At 45.4% G+C, this 14,753-nt stretch overlaps 1 protein-coding gene across 1 annotated transcript in view; it reads left to right on the plus strand.

The window, feature by feature from the left end:
* Positions 1-14,753, plus strand: part of ADAM19 (ADAM metallopeptidase domain 19) — an 84,896-nt gene that overhangs the window by 45,268 nt on the left and 24,875 nt on the right. The window contains exons 6-11 of the mRNA XM_012650377.1: positions 650-842; positions 1,546-1,611; positions 6,167-6,238; positions 9,811-9,977; positions 11,970-12,054; positions 13,557-13,696. Coding sequence (XP_012505831.1) covers positions 650-842; positions 1,546-1,611; positions 6,167-6,238; positions 9,811-9,977; positions 11,970-12,054; positions 13,557-13,696 — 723 coding nt within the window. The remainder of the gene's footprint in view (positions 1-649; positions 843-1,545; positions 1,612-6,166; positions 6,239-9,810; positions 9,978-11,969; positions 12,055-13,556; positions 13,697-14,753) is intronic.

Raw genomic sequence — 14,753 nt, forward strand, 5'->3', positions numbered from 1 at the left:
AGTTGGGACTAGTACGGGTGGCATCAGTGTTGCATCTAGCTTTGTTCCAAGCACAAGGACACTTCTCTTTCCATGTAATCATCCAAGAGTCCTGATGAGTTGCTAAATTATTTCCACTTTGGGAATGAGGAAACAGGCTCAGGGAGGTTTAAAATGTTTGCCGGAGAGCGTGTGACAATGGAGTGTTGGGTCTCCTCACCTGCAGGCCAGTGTTCTTTCTCTGGCCACTCGACTGCTTTTTCTGAGTCTGTAAAGTTTTGATCTGTTATTTGTCATATGCCACGTTTGGGTTTGGGAGGCTTTTTGGAATCCGAGTCCTACCATCCTTTGTAAGTATTAAGCATCCTGGGTACAGCTTTTTTAGAACTTTCTGAGCTTCCCTAATCCAGAGACTCTTCACCTGGATTCCGGGGATGAGCTTAGGGGGTCCAAGCGCCCTGAGATTGTGCATCACGCTTCATGTACATGTGCACTTCTCTGGAGAGCAGGTCTGAGCTTGCACTGGATTCTCATAAAGGGGTGCCTGGTCCCATAGTAAGGTTAAAAGCCAATGATCAAAACCAATTGTCATTTTGAAACTAAGACCTGTGCAAGGGACTTTTCCAGGACCATAATCTTTGACCAGAGATTCTATTTCTCCTATCCACAGAGGGCTGATTATGGTGAGCAGTAACCTCAGCTATGTCATCGAGCCCCTCCCTGACAGCGAGGGCCAACACCTTATTTACAGAGCTGAACATCTCAAGCTGCCCCCGGGGAACTGTGGGTTCGAGCACTCCAAGCCCACCACCAGGGACTGGGCCCTTCAGTTTACACAGCAGACCAAGACACGACCTCGCAGGGTGAGTTGTGAGGCTCTCGGTGCAGGAATCAACCTAGGCACAGGCTTGTCCCCTCCTAGGACCCTTGCTTTGAATCCAGGAGGATTTCTCAACTGAAGGGCGATGGCTGAGAAGGAGGAAATGGCTTTCTTCTTTCACTGTAAGTCATTGTTGAGTATGAGATACCTTCATAATAGAATAACTGCTTTTGGAGAAAACAATACTATATTTAAAATACTGTAAACAATACTACATGTAAAATACTGTAAAATGAGATGCTGATTTCAGAAACTTTAAAAAGTGAAAAAAAGTATGCCTCCCCCTTTGGAATAGCCACTTCGCCATATGCACAAGTGCTTGTATTTATTCATACTGAAAATAGGTTGTGGTTTCAAGCTTATTCAGGAACCTGATTGTCAGCATGTTCCCTCTCGGTATGTTGGCCTCTGTTCTCCTGTGCTGACCAGCCCGGCTCAGTATTTTTTGAGAATAAAGGACCGGATCCCACCCCTGTCCCAGAGCAGCCTCCAGGGGTAACTCAATGGTGGTGGAAGGTGTTAGTGAGGGTGGTGGCTGCCACAGCCAGAACTGTCTCTAGTGCCCAAGGACAAAATGAATATGGAGGCCCACTGTTCATTCACCAGCTCTGTTTCTTAGCAGTGTTTTTGAAGTGAGGCCAAGCCCACCATTTCTACAGCCTGATCTGCGTCTGTGTCTTTCTTAGATGAAAAGGGAAGATTTACACTCCATGAAGTACGTGGAGCTTTACCTCGTGGCTGATTATGCGGAGGTAAGGGAGTTTTGCAGAAACACTGCTCTCTGGATAGCTTTCATGCCAGGCTTTGAACTGCTCTGGGGAAATGCCGGCACATTCATCCTTCTCTGGTTTATCATATGATTTTGACTTTAAATCTGACCAAGGGCTCTTTTTGCCATTTTGAACATCGATGGGAAGAAAAAAACCCACAAGGAAAAGCCTCTCATGGCATGATACATCAATTGGGTAGAAAATCAGGAAAATTATCTGGATTGACATTTCTTGAATTGGGTCTGAAGACCTTTAGGTTCTGATGTTTATCTTAGGGGGTCCATGAAGTGTCTACAGAGATTTTTAAAATCCTTTTTTTTACAAAGATAATAAGTATATTTTTAATCCTTTGATTGAATATCATTTTTTTCCCCCTACATGTGGGTCCATTTTTATAATTATGTAGGTGCCAAATGAGGACCTAAAGCCATTGTTCCCAAAATGTGGTCCTCAGACCATGGCATCAGCAGCACCTATGAACTTGTAAGTTCTCGGGTCCTACCCCAGACCTACTGAGTCCTAAACTGTCAGGGTGGGGTCCAGCAATCCGTGTTTGACAAGACTTCTGCGTGATTCGGATGCACAGGCAAGCCTGAGAACTGCTGATCTAAAGGAACAGCATGTTAGCCTTCAACTCCATATTCCTGAAATTTGGCAGATTCTAAGATTTGGTGAACACTGACCTAGCTCATCATACATTTCATACACTTATTCATCAATAATTTTTTGATTTTCTAGTATGTGCCAAGCACGGTGCTTGGCACCAGGTGATATAACCATCAAGAAGACAGACCCACCCTGGCATGGCAGAGTTTACGGTAACAGCACAAAAACTCTGTGTGTCCCAAGTGTGCTAACTGCTAAGGTGGACTCTTGGGGAGGATTAGAGTGCAGGTAAAGGGGTCCAGCATGGTTTTGGGAATTGAGGAAAGCTCATCAATGCTTCTTGGAGGCATTGATGTGGAAGCTGACACCTGAAGAATGGGTTCAGGCCCCAGAGCCTAAATTAGCCTGATGTTACCTCCGATCCTCACTTTATGTGGTGACCAACTGTATAACTAAGCACGTCTTCTGCGCACTGGACATCATGATGAGCTGAGCCCCGACTGTGTTCTAACACTGTGCACACTGGCCTTGGGGCCCCCCCACGACAGAATTCAACACAACTCCAGTCTGTCTGTACCCCACCCAAAGGGGTTAGTGATAAGCTTGCCAAAAGGCCTCCTTTTAAGGTGGCTCTACCTAGTCACAATCCTGAAGCATGGATCCTGGGGACAGTGCCAGGTGTGGGAAGAACACTAGACTTCAGGCCAGAAGGCCTTCGGGTGTTTGTCACTGGATGTCAGTGACAGGAGGAGGCGGCCCTTGAGCTGTCTTAAAGGACAAGGAGGAGTTCACAAGGCAGAGAAGTGGAGGTGAAGGGCATTCCATGCTGAGGGAACATTGTGTTCCGCTTTGAGAAGAGTTTAGCTTTTTAATTGATGTCAGTATTGGTTTTTCTAGCAGCCTGGTATGTGTGTGTTTTCTATGTTTTTTTCTTTCCTCTCCAAAGACTAGTTGTGTGTATAGGATGGGGCAGGGGCATGGGGAACAGAATCCAAAGCTGGTGTAGAAACCAGCCGAGGCTCCACAGTTGTGGGAGGAGGTGACCAACCCCTGCCCCGTAGGAGCACCCCTAGTGTGGGAGGGTTGCTAGGACACAGCTGGACTCCTCGGACTCTGGGACACTTTTCCATTTAAGCTTTGCATCTGAGATCATCTAATACAGTGGTCTTGAGCCAGTTTTTTCTCCAGCTACAGAATCCTTTATTTCGATAAAAGCTCCTGGGGACCACAGTAGTTTAGCGTATAGAAACCCAGATGCTCTGGTTTAAAAGTAGGGTATGTCTCCCCTTTGGCCTTGTACTGGCCCCAGAGGAATCTCTGAGCAGGGTTTTAAAACCCTCTGGGTTTGAGTCTCCAGCTGCCGGAGAAGGGGGGGGCAGGGCAGGAATCGGAGACCTTCTGTCTCCTGACCTACAGGGTCACAGCAAGCTCCAGAGGAAAAGTGTCTGCTCAAGGTGCCTCCAGGCCTGTGTGTCCCCTGTTATGGGGGAGAAAGGAGAGAGGAGAGCGACTTCAGCAATGGCCCTGGGCTCTCAGCAGGGCTGGGATTCGTGCAGCCGAGGGAATGTGTTCATTTCTCCGGGTTCTGGGTCCCCTGAGCTGAGGGCTCTGAGTGGTTTGTGTGAGGGGTGGCGGGGGATGTAATAGGCCGGGCTGGGTCCCCAGGCTCATGTCACCCCCTCACCACCTCCCTTACTCCCTCTCCCTCTCATCCTCTGCAGGCAGAAATGTATTTCTGACAATCAATTAATCTGAGAGGACGGGAAGACAGGGAAGGGGAGGGCTGCCTCAGCGTGATTTACAACCAGGTGCTGAGCCAGGACAGCCTCCTCCTGCTCTGGGCTCTGACCTCAGAGCAGGGACCAGAGACACAACGCTGCTGCCGAGAGAGTTGTCGGCAATAAAAATGAGCAGGCAGCTCCTCACTCCCTGGGCCAAGGTGGGAGCTCCTGGGGTGGTTCTCAGCTTATTCATTCCTCAGATGGAACAGGATCCCAGGGGAACGAAGAGTAAGGTGGGATGTTGTAGGAGGGGACAGGATAGCTAGAAACACAGGCCTGTAGAGGACTTTCATGAGGCCAGCAGAATGTAGGGTAGCCAGGAAAGAATGGTGCTGCCCCACGTTGTACTTCCTGTGTCACCCTAGAAAATGTAAGGTTGAGATAGTCTTTTCTCTAGACTAGGGGTCTGCAAACTACAGCCCGTGGCCAGATCCAGCCCACCGTGTGTTTTCGTAAACAGTTTTGCTGGAACACAGCCACGCCCATCGTTTGTGTATTGCCCGTGGCTGCTTCCCGGCTACCTTGGCAGGGTTGAGCAGTTGTGGCAGAGAAGATACGGCCCACAAAGCCTAAAATATTTACTCTCTGGCCTTTGCAGAGGAGGTTTGCTGACTCTAACTTCAGACTATTCTGGACAAGAGGCTACACTCCTTAAATTATGGTGGCCTAGTTGGGCAGTTGTTTAAAGATAGGATTAATATATTTGAAAGACAATAAAATTCGACCCTGATGTTCTAGTAAATATTTGCTAAATGAATGGAAATGCTGCAGTGCTTTGCTGTGGGACTAATTTAGAAATGGGAAAGTTCTGGATTAATACCTTGGAAAGGTCTGAGTCACAGTGGGTCACACGAATTTAACTTCAGAAAGCAGTGGTGACGATGAAATTCTCTTCTGGTGAGCGATAATTCTGAAGAAACCTAGGGATGTCCAAAGGCAGTGGGAAAAAGGGAAAAATGGTGAATTTCTTCCCTGTGTCGGAGCCGGGACACACCCCCAGCCAAACAAATACCCCAGGGTGCTTATTTGGGCTGTTCTTTTTGTTTCTTGCTGAAATATTCCTGTGGGATCAGATGGAGGAAGGAAGTGAAGGTTGGAATTAAAGGAACATGTATAATGGGTAAATTAAAGAGGTACCCAGACTCCAGGTAACAATGGCAGTGTACAAGACGTGCCCATCATTTGCAAATTTAATTTGCAACTGCAGCAAATTCTCTCTCTACACCGTGAAGCTTTCCTTCATCATTGTAGCTGCAAGAAATCTGTCCTTTTGGGAGGAATATAAGTGTGAGGCATTCATGCCGACATGTCCTGTTCCTGGTACCCATGCGGGCATCTCTCATGGAGCACAGCCTTCGTTCCTGTGCATTATTAGAAACATCTGATTTCTGTCTGATGCAGTCTCAGAATTCTTACTGCAGACAGCACTGCCACGTGCTAGACAAAGTGTATTTGCCAATGTTTTACGGTCCTCCTTACCAGCACCCATCCCGTGTCATTCAGGTGGCCTCGCATTGTGGTTATTTCTGTGCATGTTTTCTCAGCCTGTTTCAACTATATACTTAAATACAGATCCTTAATACAGGATCTGCCATTGTAGTTATTTCTGGTCCTCTCTGGTTTGATCGAAGCTCCTCTAGGCTAGGGCCAAGATCTCACACTTCTTTGTGTCCTACTTACTGCTAAGCACAATACCTTGCAACAGTTTGACCAGTGTTGATTGGCCACCTACAGGGAAGCCTCATGAGATCTGTGTGATGATGGCTTCATGTCGGGGTGATGACCAAGGCAAGGATTGGATTAGTCCCTCTTCTAAGCCCCAATGGGAGTTTACCAGAGGCCTTGTGATTCAGAGGGTGGAGAATAAGATTTACTTCAAGGGTTAGAGGAAGATAATTCAATTCACTATGTAATTATTGCATGCCTGCTGTATGCCCTGCACTGAGCTAGTAGCTAGGGATATAAAGATGGATGTGACTAGGTCCTGCCCTTCACAAGCTGTCACCTCGGCTGGGAAGACAGTTGCATAAATATGACTGCTCACAGAAGACAGAATTCAATAAGAACACATGCAAACACAAGTAATGGGGCACAGGAAGGATCCTTAGAGAGGTTCTAGGGTCTCACCTGGTTCTGCCTGTCCCATTTAGTTTCAGAAGAATCGACGAGACCAGGACGCCACCAAACACAAGCTCATGGAGATCGCCAACTATGTTGATAAGGTGAGACCAGGTGTGTACTTCGTGGGAAAGGTGCCCAGTACCAGCACCTCAGAGGGGCCACAGGGCAGGAGACCACGTGGCACCTGAGCTGCCTTCTGCTGATTAGTCACCTCAGCCAGCTTCTGAAAGGGAATGAGCAAGGCCATTGAGGCTCAGAGTGGTCATGACAAAGTCCTGAACTATGTAACCTTGGGCAAGTAACTCATTTTCCTTGGGCTGCAGATTTTTTGTTTTGTTTTGTTTGGAATTTGTAAAATAGAGGGGTTGTCCTAAATCAATGGCTTTTTGTTATTTTTATGGTAGAATCCTTTTCCTTTTTAAATGAAATCTTATGTTAATGTCTAGTATAAAAGTCAAATGAAAACAGACTGCTCTAAGCTGAAGTAGAGATTTGGACCAGAGCACTGTCCTTCTGACCCCTTCCTCTCACCCTTGCCATGGCTCCTGAGGAACCTGGGGCATGGAAGAGCCTCGTTTAAGAATTTTTAAGGTTCCTTTCAGGTATAAAGCCCAGGAATTCTCAGGTTTAGGGTGGAATTGAGGTAGGTCAGGGGACGAAAAGTGCACAGCCTTAAACATTGAGAATTGGGTTGTTTGGGGCCAATCTGTAAAGTCTCCTTCTGTAAAGCTATCCTAAAATTATTTCTTGTCTCTTAGTAAGGATGTATGAATGGTTAACTTTCCCAGGTCAGGAACTTTTTCAATATGCTCTTAAGAAGTATCCACATTTTTGAATTTTACTAGAACAGGCTGGTCTGGGACTTAAAAATACTTGGTATGTCTGAAAGAAGATATTGGTTATAGTAGAAAATGAAGAATAGGTAACATAGAATGACAGTAGCCTCTTGGTAGGCTAGTAGTGTATAGTTTTAAAAAGTAGGTTTTAATGTGTTTGGGATCACAAATCTCTTTGAGAATCTGATAACATTTATTATACAATTTTAGGACACTCATAAAACTTCTCAAGCTTAATTCTGGGCCTGCTAGGGATTCATGACTCTCATGTCTAAAGAGGAAATCATTTTTTTCCTAAACACTACAGGATAAAGAAAAGAACTTAAAATATTTTTTAGTGATTAAAAAGCAAATTTAGTAGTGTTCTGAAGTCATCAGAGGGCAGTTTCTATGCCCCATGTTTTTGCTCTGCTCTAGATGTCTATGGAAACAGATCAGTGGTCAGTGGCAGGTGAAAGTCAAAACACTGGCATTTCCTGGAAAGAAGGACTCTAGGGACACAGTCAGTCCCAACTCCCTCAACAATAACATTTAAATAATCCTACAACCCAAACACTCAACATCTGGGAAAACAAGGAGAGCTTATTTTCCTGGGGGCAATATGGGAGGTGGACTCTGCTCCCACCCATGTGACATCTATTGTTCGGAGACCTGGCAGGAGGGAGACTTGGCTGGGACTGCTCTTTGTCAACTCTCCAGCTGGGCTGGGTGATAGATAACATGGAAGGCGCTCATGGAAATCGCAGGGAGAAGAGTATCAGTAGCAAATCCCAGTCCTTAGTCGAAGCCCCAGGCCTGGCTGGCTGGTCCCTTCTGTGAAACAGTCTTGTCTCCTCAGTCACTCCTGGCTGGGGTGAGGGAAGGCACAGCCGCCTCTTTGAAGCTTGCTGACCCAGATACTTGAACTGAACTATGGTTGAACTAAAACCGGAATGAACTGTACTAATTTGCTGAATCATGAACGCACTCCCAAATGTTTTTCCTTAACTGTGAAAAAGCCAAGATGACTTCCTGAAAAACCAAATTCCCTCCTAAAGCAAATTCAAACTGGAATTGAAACCCTTTATTTTCTCTAATGATTGACCATGCACAAAACAGAAAAAATTAGAATTTCCATTGAAATAAATTGCTATTTCACGAATCTGGAGCCTGTCTTAGACTCCCATTTCTTGGGGGCAAGTCGATTATCTGGATGTGTAAATACTGCAGCACTTAAGCAGTGTAGGTCATGAGCTGGCTCTCAGATCATAATTTTGGCCTTCATCCTGGCTCCACCATCATCCTACTGAGACTTAGGCCCAGTTCTTTAACTTCTCTAAGCTTCAGTGCTTAGTACATAGAAAGCTCTTGATAAACATTGGTGCTACGATATTATTTTTTAGCTGAGCAGTACCTGCCAATTCTGGATTAAGACGGTATCTCCTGCTCATACCATCTTTCTATACATGGGGCTTTTTTTTTTTTTTTTTAAGTCACTGGCTCAGTAGTCTTCTCTAGGGTAGACCCATCAGAGAACCCCTTGTACTTGCACCTTCCAGTGGGTTTAGCTTTAAAGAAAACCCTCCTCCTGCTTATGTTTGTATGAGATGAAGATGACAGGTCATAAAGGTTAGATGTAGCTCTAGCCTTAAGGAGGTCGAGAGTTCAGATCTCACTTATAGAACTTCAGGATCTCTAGGTGGAACAAAACGCTGAAGATTATCAAGGACCTTTTGTAGGTTGGTGCTTGCAACTTGTTCGTGGTATCCTTGACAAAACCAGAACCCCTCCAGGGATGGGAAGGAAACTCTTGAGAATAAGCGTGTGTATCCACTTCTGTATCATTTATGCTCATTTACTTCCAAAATGAGTGGGAGACGTTTTACAATAAAATATCCACATATAATTTGGTACATCCATAAGACGAGATATTATTCCACAATAAAAAGGAATGACAAACCGACACAGGCTACAACATGGATGAATCTCAAAGCCATTATACCAGGTGACAGAGGCCAGACACAAAAGACCACATATTATATGATTATGTTTATAAAAAGATGTTCAGAAAAGACAGATCTACGGAGACAGAAAGCAGGTTAATGTTTGCCTGGGGCTGAGGGTGAGAATGGGAAGTGGCTGTACCTGGACGTGAGGGATCTTACTAAGGTGATGAAAATATTCTCAAACCAGATTATGGTGATGGCTTTACAACTTCGTAAATTTAGTAAAAAATGCTGAGCTGTACAGTTAAAATAGGTGGGTTTGATGGTATGTGAATTATACCTCAATAAAGTCGCTTTAAAAATCCAAGTATAAGGTAATTTTTTAGATACTTATAAAAAAAGATGTAGATACTTACAAAAAAAGACCAGGGCCATATAAGGAATTGGGAGAGGAAATCATACCAGACAGCCAGGCCAAGGGCGCTTACTACAAAAGACAGCAAAGCTTAGCTCTGAGCTCACTCAGCACCAGCTTTGTTTGAAAGCTCTTTTCCTATTTGAATTGAAATTTATCTTCCTGTCTGTTTTATCTGTTGACCTAAGCCCTGCTTGAGAATCACACAGAACAACGCTGGTCCTTTTTCCAGGCTGTGTACACGTTTGGAAGCAATTTTATGTCCTATCTCAGTGTTCTCTAAGTGACGTCGCCGCAGTTCTGCCACCAGAATGTTGTGCATCTCTCTCAGAATCTCATTGTCCCCTTTGGAAAATGTCAGTAATACCTGTTTCCTTATCCCTTTGGAGCCACAGGCAGAAGAGAAATCTGGTATCTGTGCTCTGAGCTCTTAGGCGAGGAACGGGCTTTTCCATCCCCGGTGGTGTTGACAGATGCTTTTCCGTGTGTCCTTGCAGTTTTACCGATCCTTGAACATCCGGATTGCTCTCGTGGGCTTGGAAGTGTGGACTCACGGCAACATGTGTGAAGTTTCAGAGAACCCGTACTCTACCCTCTGGTCATTTCTTAGTTGGAGGCGCAAGCTGCTCGCCCAGAAGAGCCATGACAACGCACAGTTAATCACGTAAATAGCCTTTTTCCATGTGTGTTGCATTTAGCCTTGGCTGCACAGCCTCTGCCCGCTGTGCGCGTGCTCAGAGCCTGACCCTTTCTTTCCCCAGTGGTGAGCGTTGGTTGTACAGAGCCATCCCGGTTCCTCGGTCCAGATGATCAGACATTTTTCACACATGTGCTCTGTACCGAGCACACCCCAGGAAGTGTTAAAAAGCCGAAGAGTCCTAACAGTCCGAAAAACTGTTTACAATCCATACGAGAAAATTAGACTTATAATTCTAGTGACCTAATGATAATTTAGATCTTATAATTCAGAGATCTAGTGATCTCACAATCAGTTGAGCATCTGAAACAATTGAGTATGTATTTGGGATGTGACCAACTGTTGGTCATGGGCCACTTCGAAACAGACTTTCTAAGGGGCTCATCTTGATCTTCTTGGCACTTTGTTCTAGTCCATGAGCTAATCTCCCGGCACAGGTACAGGAGAGGGGGTTCCTTGGGTTTCCCTCCACTTGGCTCCCAGGGGGCGTAGGGCTGCCTGCCCAAGATCGTCAAAGCACCACGTGGTGCAGGAACTGAGTACTTAGTGGGAGGGAGACCTTGAGTCGGGATTGTGCTGGATTCTCATCAGTTCCAGAGAGAAAAGAACAGACGTCGATGGGGGTCATAGTGGCACGTGACGGTCCCTCGAGGGTGATTATTTGGTATGTGTCAGTGTTTACTTCTAAAGGTATTTTGAGGCAGTTACAACGAAAGGCACCTAGATAATAGAACCATTTTTCTTTTGCCCCCTAAGTATAGTTCTGAGTAACAATCATTTAAACCTCGGTTTACCCTTTAAAAGAAACCAGGGAAAATAACTGTCCCAGATCCTGGGCTGTGAATGGTTACTTCATAATAGTACATTCATCTAGGAGAGTCTTTGGCTACTAAATCTTTCAGCCTGAACTTTGGAAGTGTGGTGTCTTGCTTTGGGCCAGACCTTGAAGCTGAGTCTCCGGTAGGACTTCCTCAGAGCCTGGTCTAAGTTTAGAAAATAACCAGTTGGCTTCATATGGATTTGCATCTATTTTGCATATTTCTTTGCAGATTGTTTCTCTGAAGATAAGTCTGCCTTTAATTCAGCAAACATTTATTATGCTCCCATTATGTGTCAGATTCTGTGCCAGGTTCTAGTGATCCCAAAATAAATAAGATAGTCTCATTCTCAAAGCTATCATGGTCTAGAAAAGAAGACAAACATGGAGATAAGTATCATGGAATACATCTCCATATAGATCCTTTAAATGGATTACATGTTTGTGGCATGTACAAAAACACTGGTATTTCGTTTATTCCTTCTCCCCTACCCCGGAAGTGTACTGCTGAGGGAGGGATGGTTAAACTGGGGAAAATGTAGCTTGCCATTGGCAGGCAAGGATCACCATTGCGGAACAAAGGCAGAACAGCTCATCCTTGCGGCCAGTTGCACTTTGTGAGGCCCCTGCCAGGACACAGCTGTTTCCCTGGCCCCCAGAGTGATGTGGGAAAAGAGAGAGCATCAGCCCCACAGCTGCTGCCCCAGTTTCCCCACCTCCATCCCCCAGGACACACACCACAGAGCCTGGGATAAGGCCCAGGACCCTGGCAGCTGGTGGAAGTGGGCCTGATTCACTCAGCATCAGAACCTGTGCCGCCCGCCCCTCAACCTCCGCTCTGACCTTTTCCTGTGCGGCAGGAATGGGATGCAGTTTTGCAAGCCCTGCCCATTTCCTTCCGGAGCATTGGCTGTGGGCATATTGTGGGGAAAAGTGACCTTTTGCTCTTTCTTTCTGTTTCCCTGGAGAGTGAGGGAGTAGGTGAGAGGAAGTGAGAGGTGTGGCAACCTGGAAGTTGTCCATTTGGCCCCATTCCCTTGGGAATGACCTGGGAATGTCAGCAGGGCCAGGGAACACCAGGATGGCCACCTCCTCTCGGGCACACTGGAACTCGAGTCACCCTCTGTCCTTTTCTCCTGCAGGGGCATGTCCTTCCATGGCACCACCATCGGCCTGGCCCCCCTCATGGCCATGTGCTCCGTGTACCAATCTGGAGGAGTCAACATGGTGAGTCCCAGCCAGTATGTCGGTTCTGCAGAAAGCCTTGAACATCAGGAAGTGCCTGTGTTTAAAATGAAGTCATTAAGAGATGGACCCAAGGGTGAATTTTCATTTATTGTAGTTTTTCCTGATTTTCAAGCTCAGGAGAACCCTGAAGCAATTACATGAATACATCACTAGATCTCTCACATATTCCAAACCAGGGGGCTGGGGGACAGTAAGAGAATAGAAATTAAAAGTGCTTTCAGGTCAGGCCCAGTGGCTCATGCCTATAATCCCAGCACTCTGGGAGGCCAAGGCATGAGAATTGCTTGAGGCCAGGAGTTTGAGACCAACCTGGGCAACACAGCAAGACCCTGTCTCCACAAAAAATAGAAAAGTTAGCTCAGCATGGTGGTGCACGCCTGTAGTCCCAGCTACTCGGAAGGCTGATATAGGAGGATTGCTTGAACCCAGGAGTTTGAGGTTGCAGTGAGTTATGATGATGCCATTGCACCCTAGCCCAGGCAACAGAGTGAGACACTATCTCAAAAAAAAAGTCTTTTTATTCCAGGTCTCGCATTGTTATGTGTGTCATTATGAAATAAGAGCCTGTCTCAAAGTCATGGTTAGGAAATTACTACCTTCTTTTGAAATTCACTCTGACTTTATGAGAGTGTTTAGACTATTCATTTCTAACCTTTGAATAGGATATCAAGGAAGCCTGCTATCCATTTATTTATCCACCCCTCCATCAATTTTGTATTTATTGACAAAATAATATGAAGGTTAAAAACCACAGGCTCTGGAGTCAGAACCTATAGGGTTCAAAGAGCGGTTATGTGACTTTGAGCAAGTTAATGAGTGTCTTCGATTATAAAATAGAGATAATTTTACAGTTTATAATCTTAGGATAAGAATGGGAATTAAGTGAAATAACGCAAGAAACACACGTATGTGTTCAGTAAATCTCTTTTTGCTGCTTCTGTTCTGCTGGATTTTTTTTTTCCTCACTATCTTTTGCTTCTGATAACTGCACATCAGACACTTATGCCAGGTTCTGTGCCTGGGATGTATCTACCTCATGGGGCTCTCTTAGAAAACACTGAGCCAAGTGCATCCAATGTCTAAATCAAGGTGGTATTTCCTTTGTCAATTACCATATATATGTGTGTGTGTGTGTGTGTGTGTGTGTGTGTGTGTGTGTGTGCATGAGTGTGTGTGTTAAGAGAAAGAATGGGAAAAACCTCGTCTTTCATTTATTCAGAAAGCACTTATTGGTCTGGAAATTCATCAGTGAGTCAGAGGTGGTCTACAACCTTTAAGAATTCAAGAAACAGGGACTTTAAAACATTTGATTTCCTAATAATGGCAGTGGCTTTAGACTTGCTGTTAACGGCGTATGTGGAGAGCCCCATGCTCAGCGACAGTGGAATCAGTGGCAACCGGCAAGGCTTGGCTAAGGAAAAGGCGGGCAAGGGGAGCAGAGGCAGAACTATCAGCTTGACCTCAACTCTCTCTCTGAGCAGGACCACTCCGAGAATGCCATTGGCGTGGCTGCCACCATGGCCCATGAGATGGGCCACAACTTTGGCATGAGCCATGATTCTGCAGATTGCTGCTCGGCCAGTGCGGCTGATGGTGGATGCATCATGGCAGCTGCCACCGGGTGAGTCAAACAGGAAGGGGCATGCCTGGCCACTGTGACTCAGATATTTCTCCTGGCTGGCCCCAGGGAGCCTCTGTTATACCTCTGGTGGGGCCTTGGAGAGAAATGTGGTTTTTCCAATAAAGAAATCAGAAGAGGACCAGACAGGCAAGTGTGTGGAAGGAGCACTAGGTTTCCAGCGGGAGGTTTCATGTTGGTAGCACCCCAGATATACTTAATTTCTGTCTTAGAGTCTTCAGCTGAAAAATTGGCCTGACCACAGGTGTCTTTTTTACTTAATGAATTTTTGATGATGACCCATTTTGATAACAGCCACGACCCTTAATCCTTCCAGCCCAAAGGAGTTTGATCAGTTTGAAAGCTCTGATGTAACCTCTAGAACACGTTGAAGGAAGGGGACCATCCACACACCCTATGGGGACTCCTCAGTGGGGAGGAACAAGAGTAAGGCAGCTTCATCCCCCAGGAGTCATGAGAGTTTTTAAAACCAAAGCCTTTGAAAGAGAATTATGGAGTTTCTTCAAAGGACTTACCTTCTCACGTCTGGACTCAGCACAAAGCATTGGGTTCTTCTAGGTTTCTTGGAAGGTATCCATGGTGGGACCTTGTGTTCTTACACCCCAGACCGTTCGGGCTAGCTTATACTTCTTACAGAATGGTGTTTCAATATCTCCAAGAGGAAATGTGGCTTTCTTGGAGTACCAGTGTCCAGTACTTTTTTATTACTTCTTGGCTGTGACACAGAAAGGATGACGTTGACATGCAGGATACTTATTTATGGGTCATGTTCAAATCCCTGTGAGCTCATGGTTAAGTCTACCCCTTTCTCTCCTAATCTAAAAAGCATATCTGTAGACAAATGATTGAGAGTTAGTATTAGTTACTACTCCAATTTGTTTTTAAATTATTAACAAATTTTAATAATTGAATAATTGTTAGTAACAAATTCCTTATAGCATATCTTACCACTGAAGGAACCCTCCAGTGTTTACCCTTTGATTGGTTTAGAGAATGGGGAGCAGGGTAACTCTCTCTCTCTTTTTTTTTTTTTTTTTTT

This window comes from Propithecus coquereli, unplaced genomic scaffold (assembly GCF_000956105.1).
Source record: "Propithecus coquereli isolate 6110/MARCELLA unplaced genomic scaffold, Pcoq_1.0 Scaffold322, whole genome shotgun sequence".
NCBI classification, from domain to species: domain Eukaryota; kingdom Metazoa; phylum Chordata; class Mammalia; order Primates; family Indriidae; genus Propithecus; species Propithecus coquereli.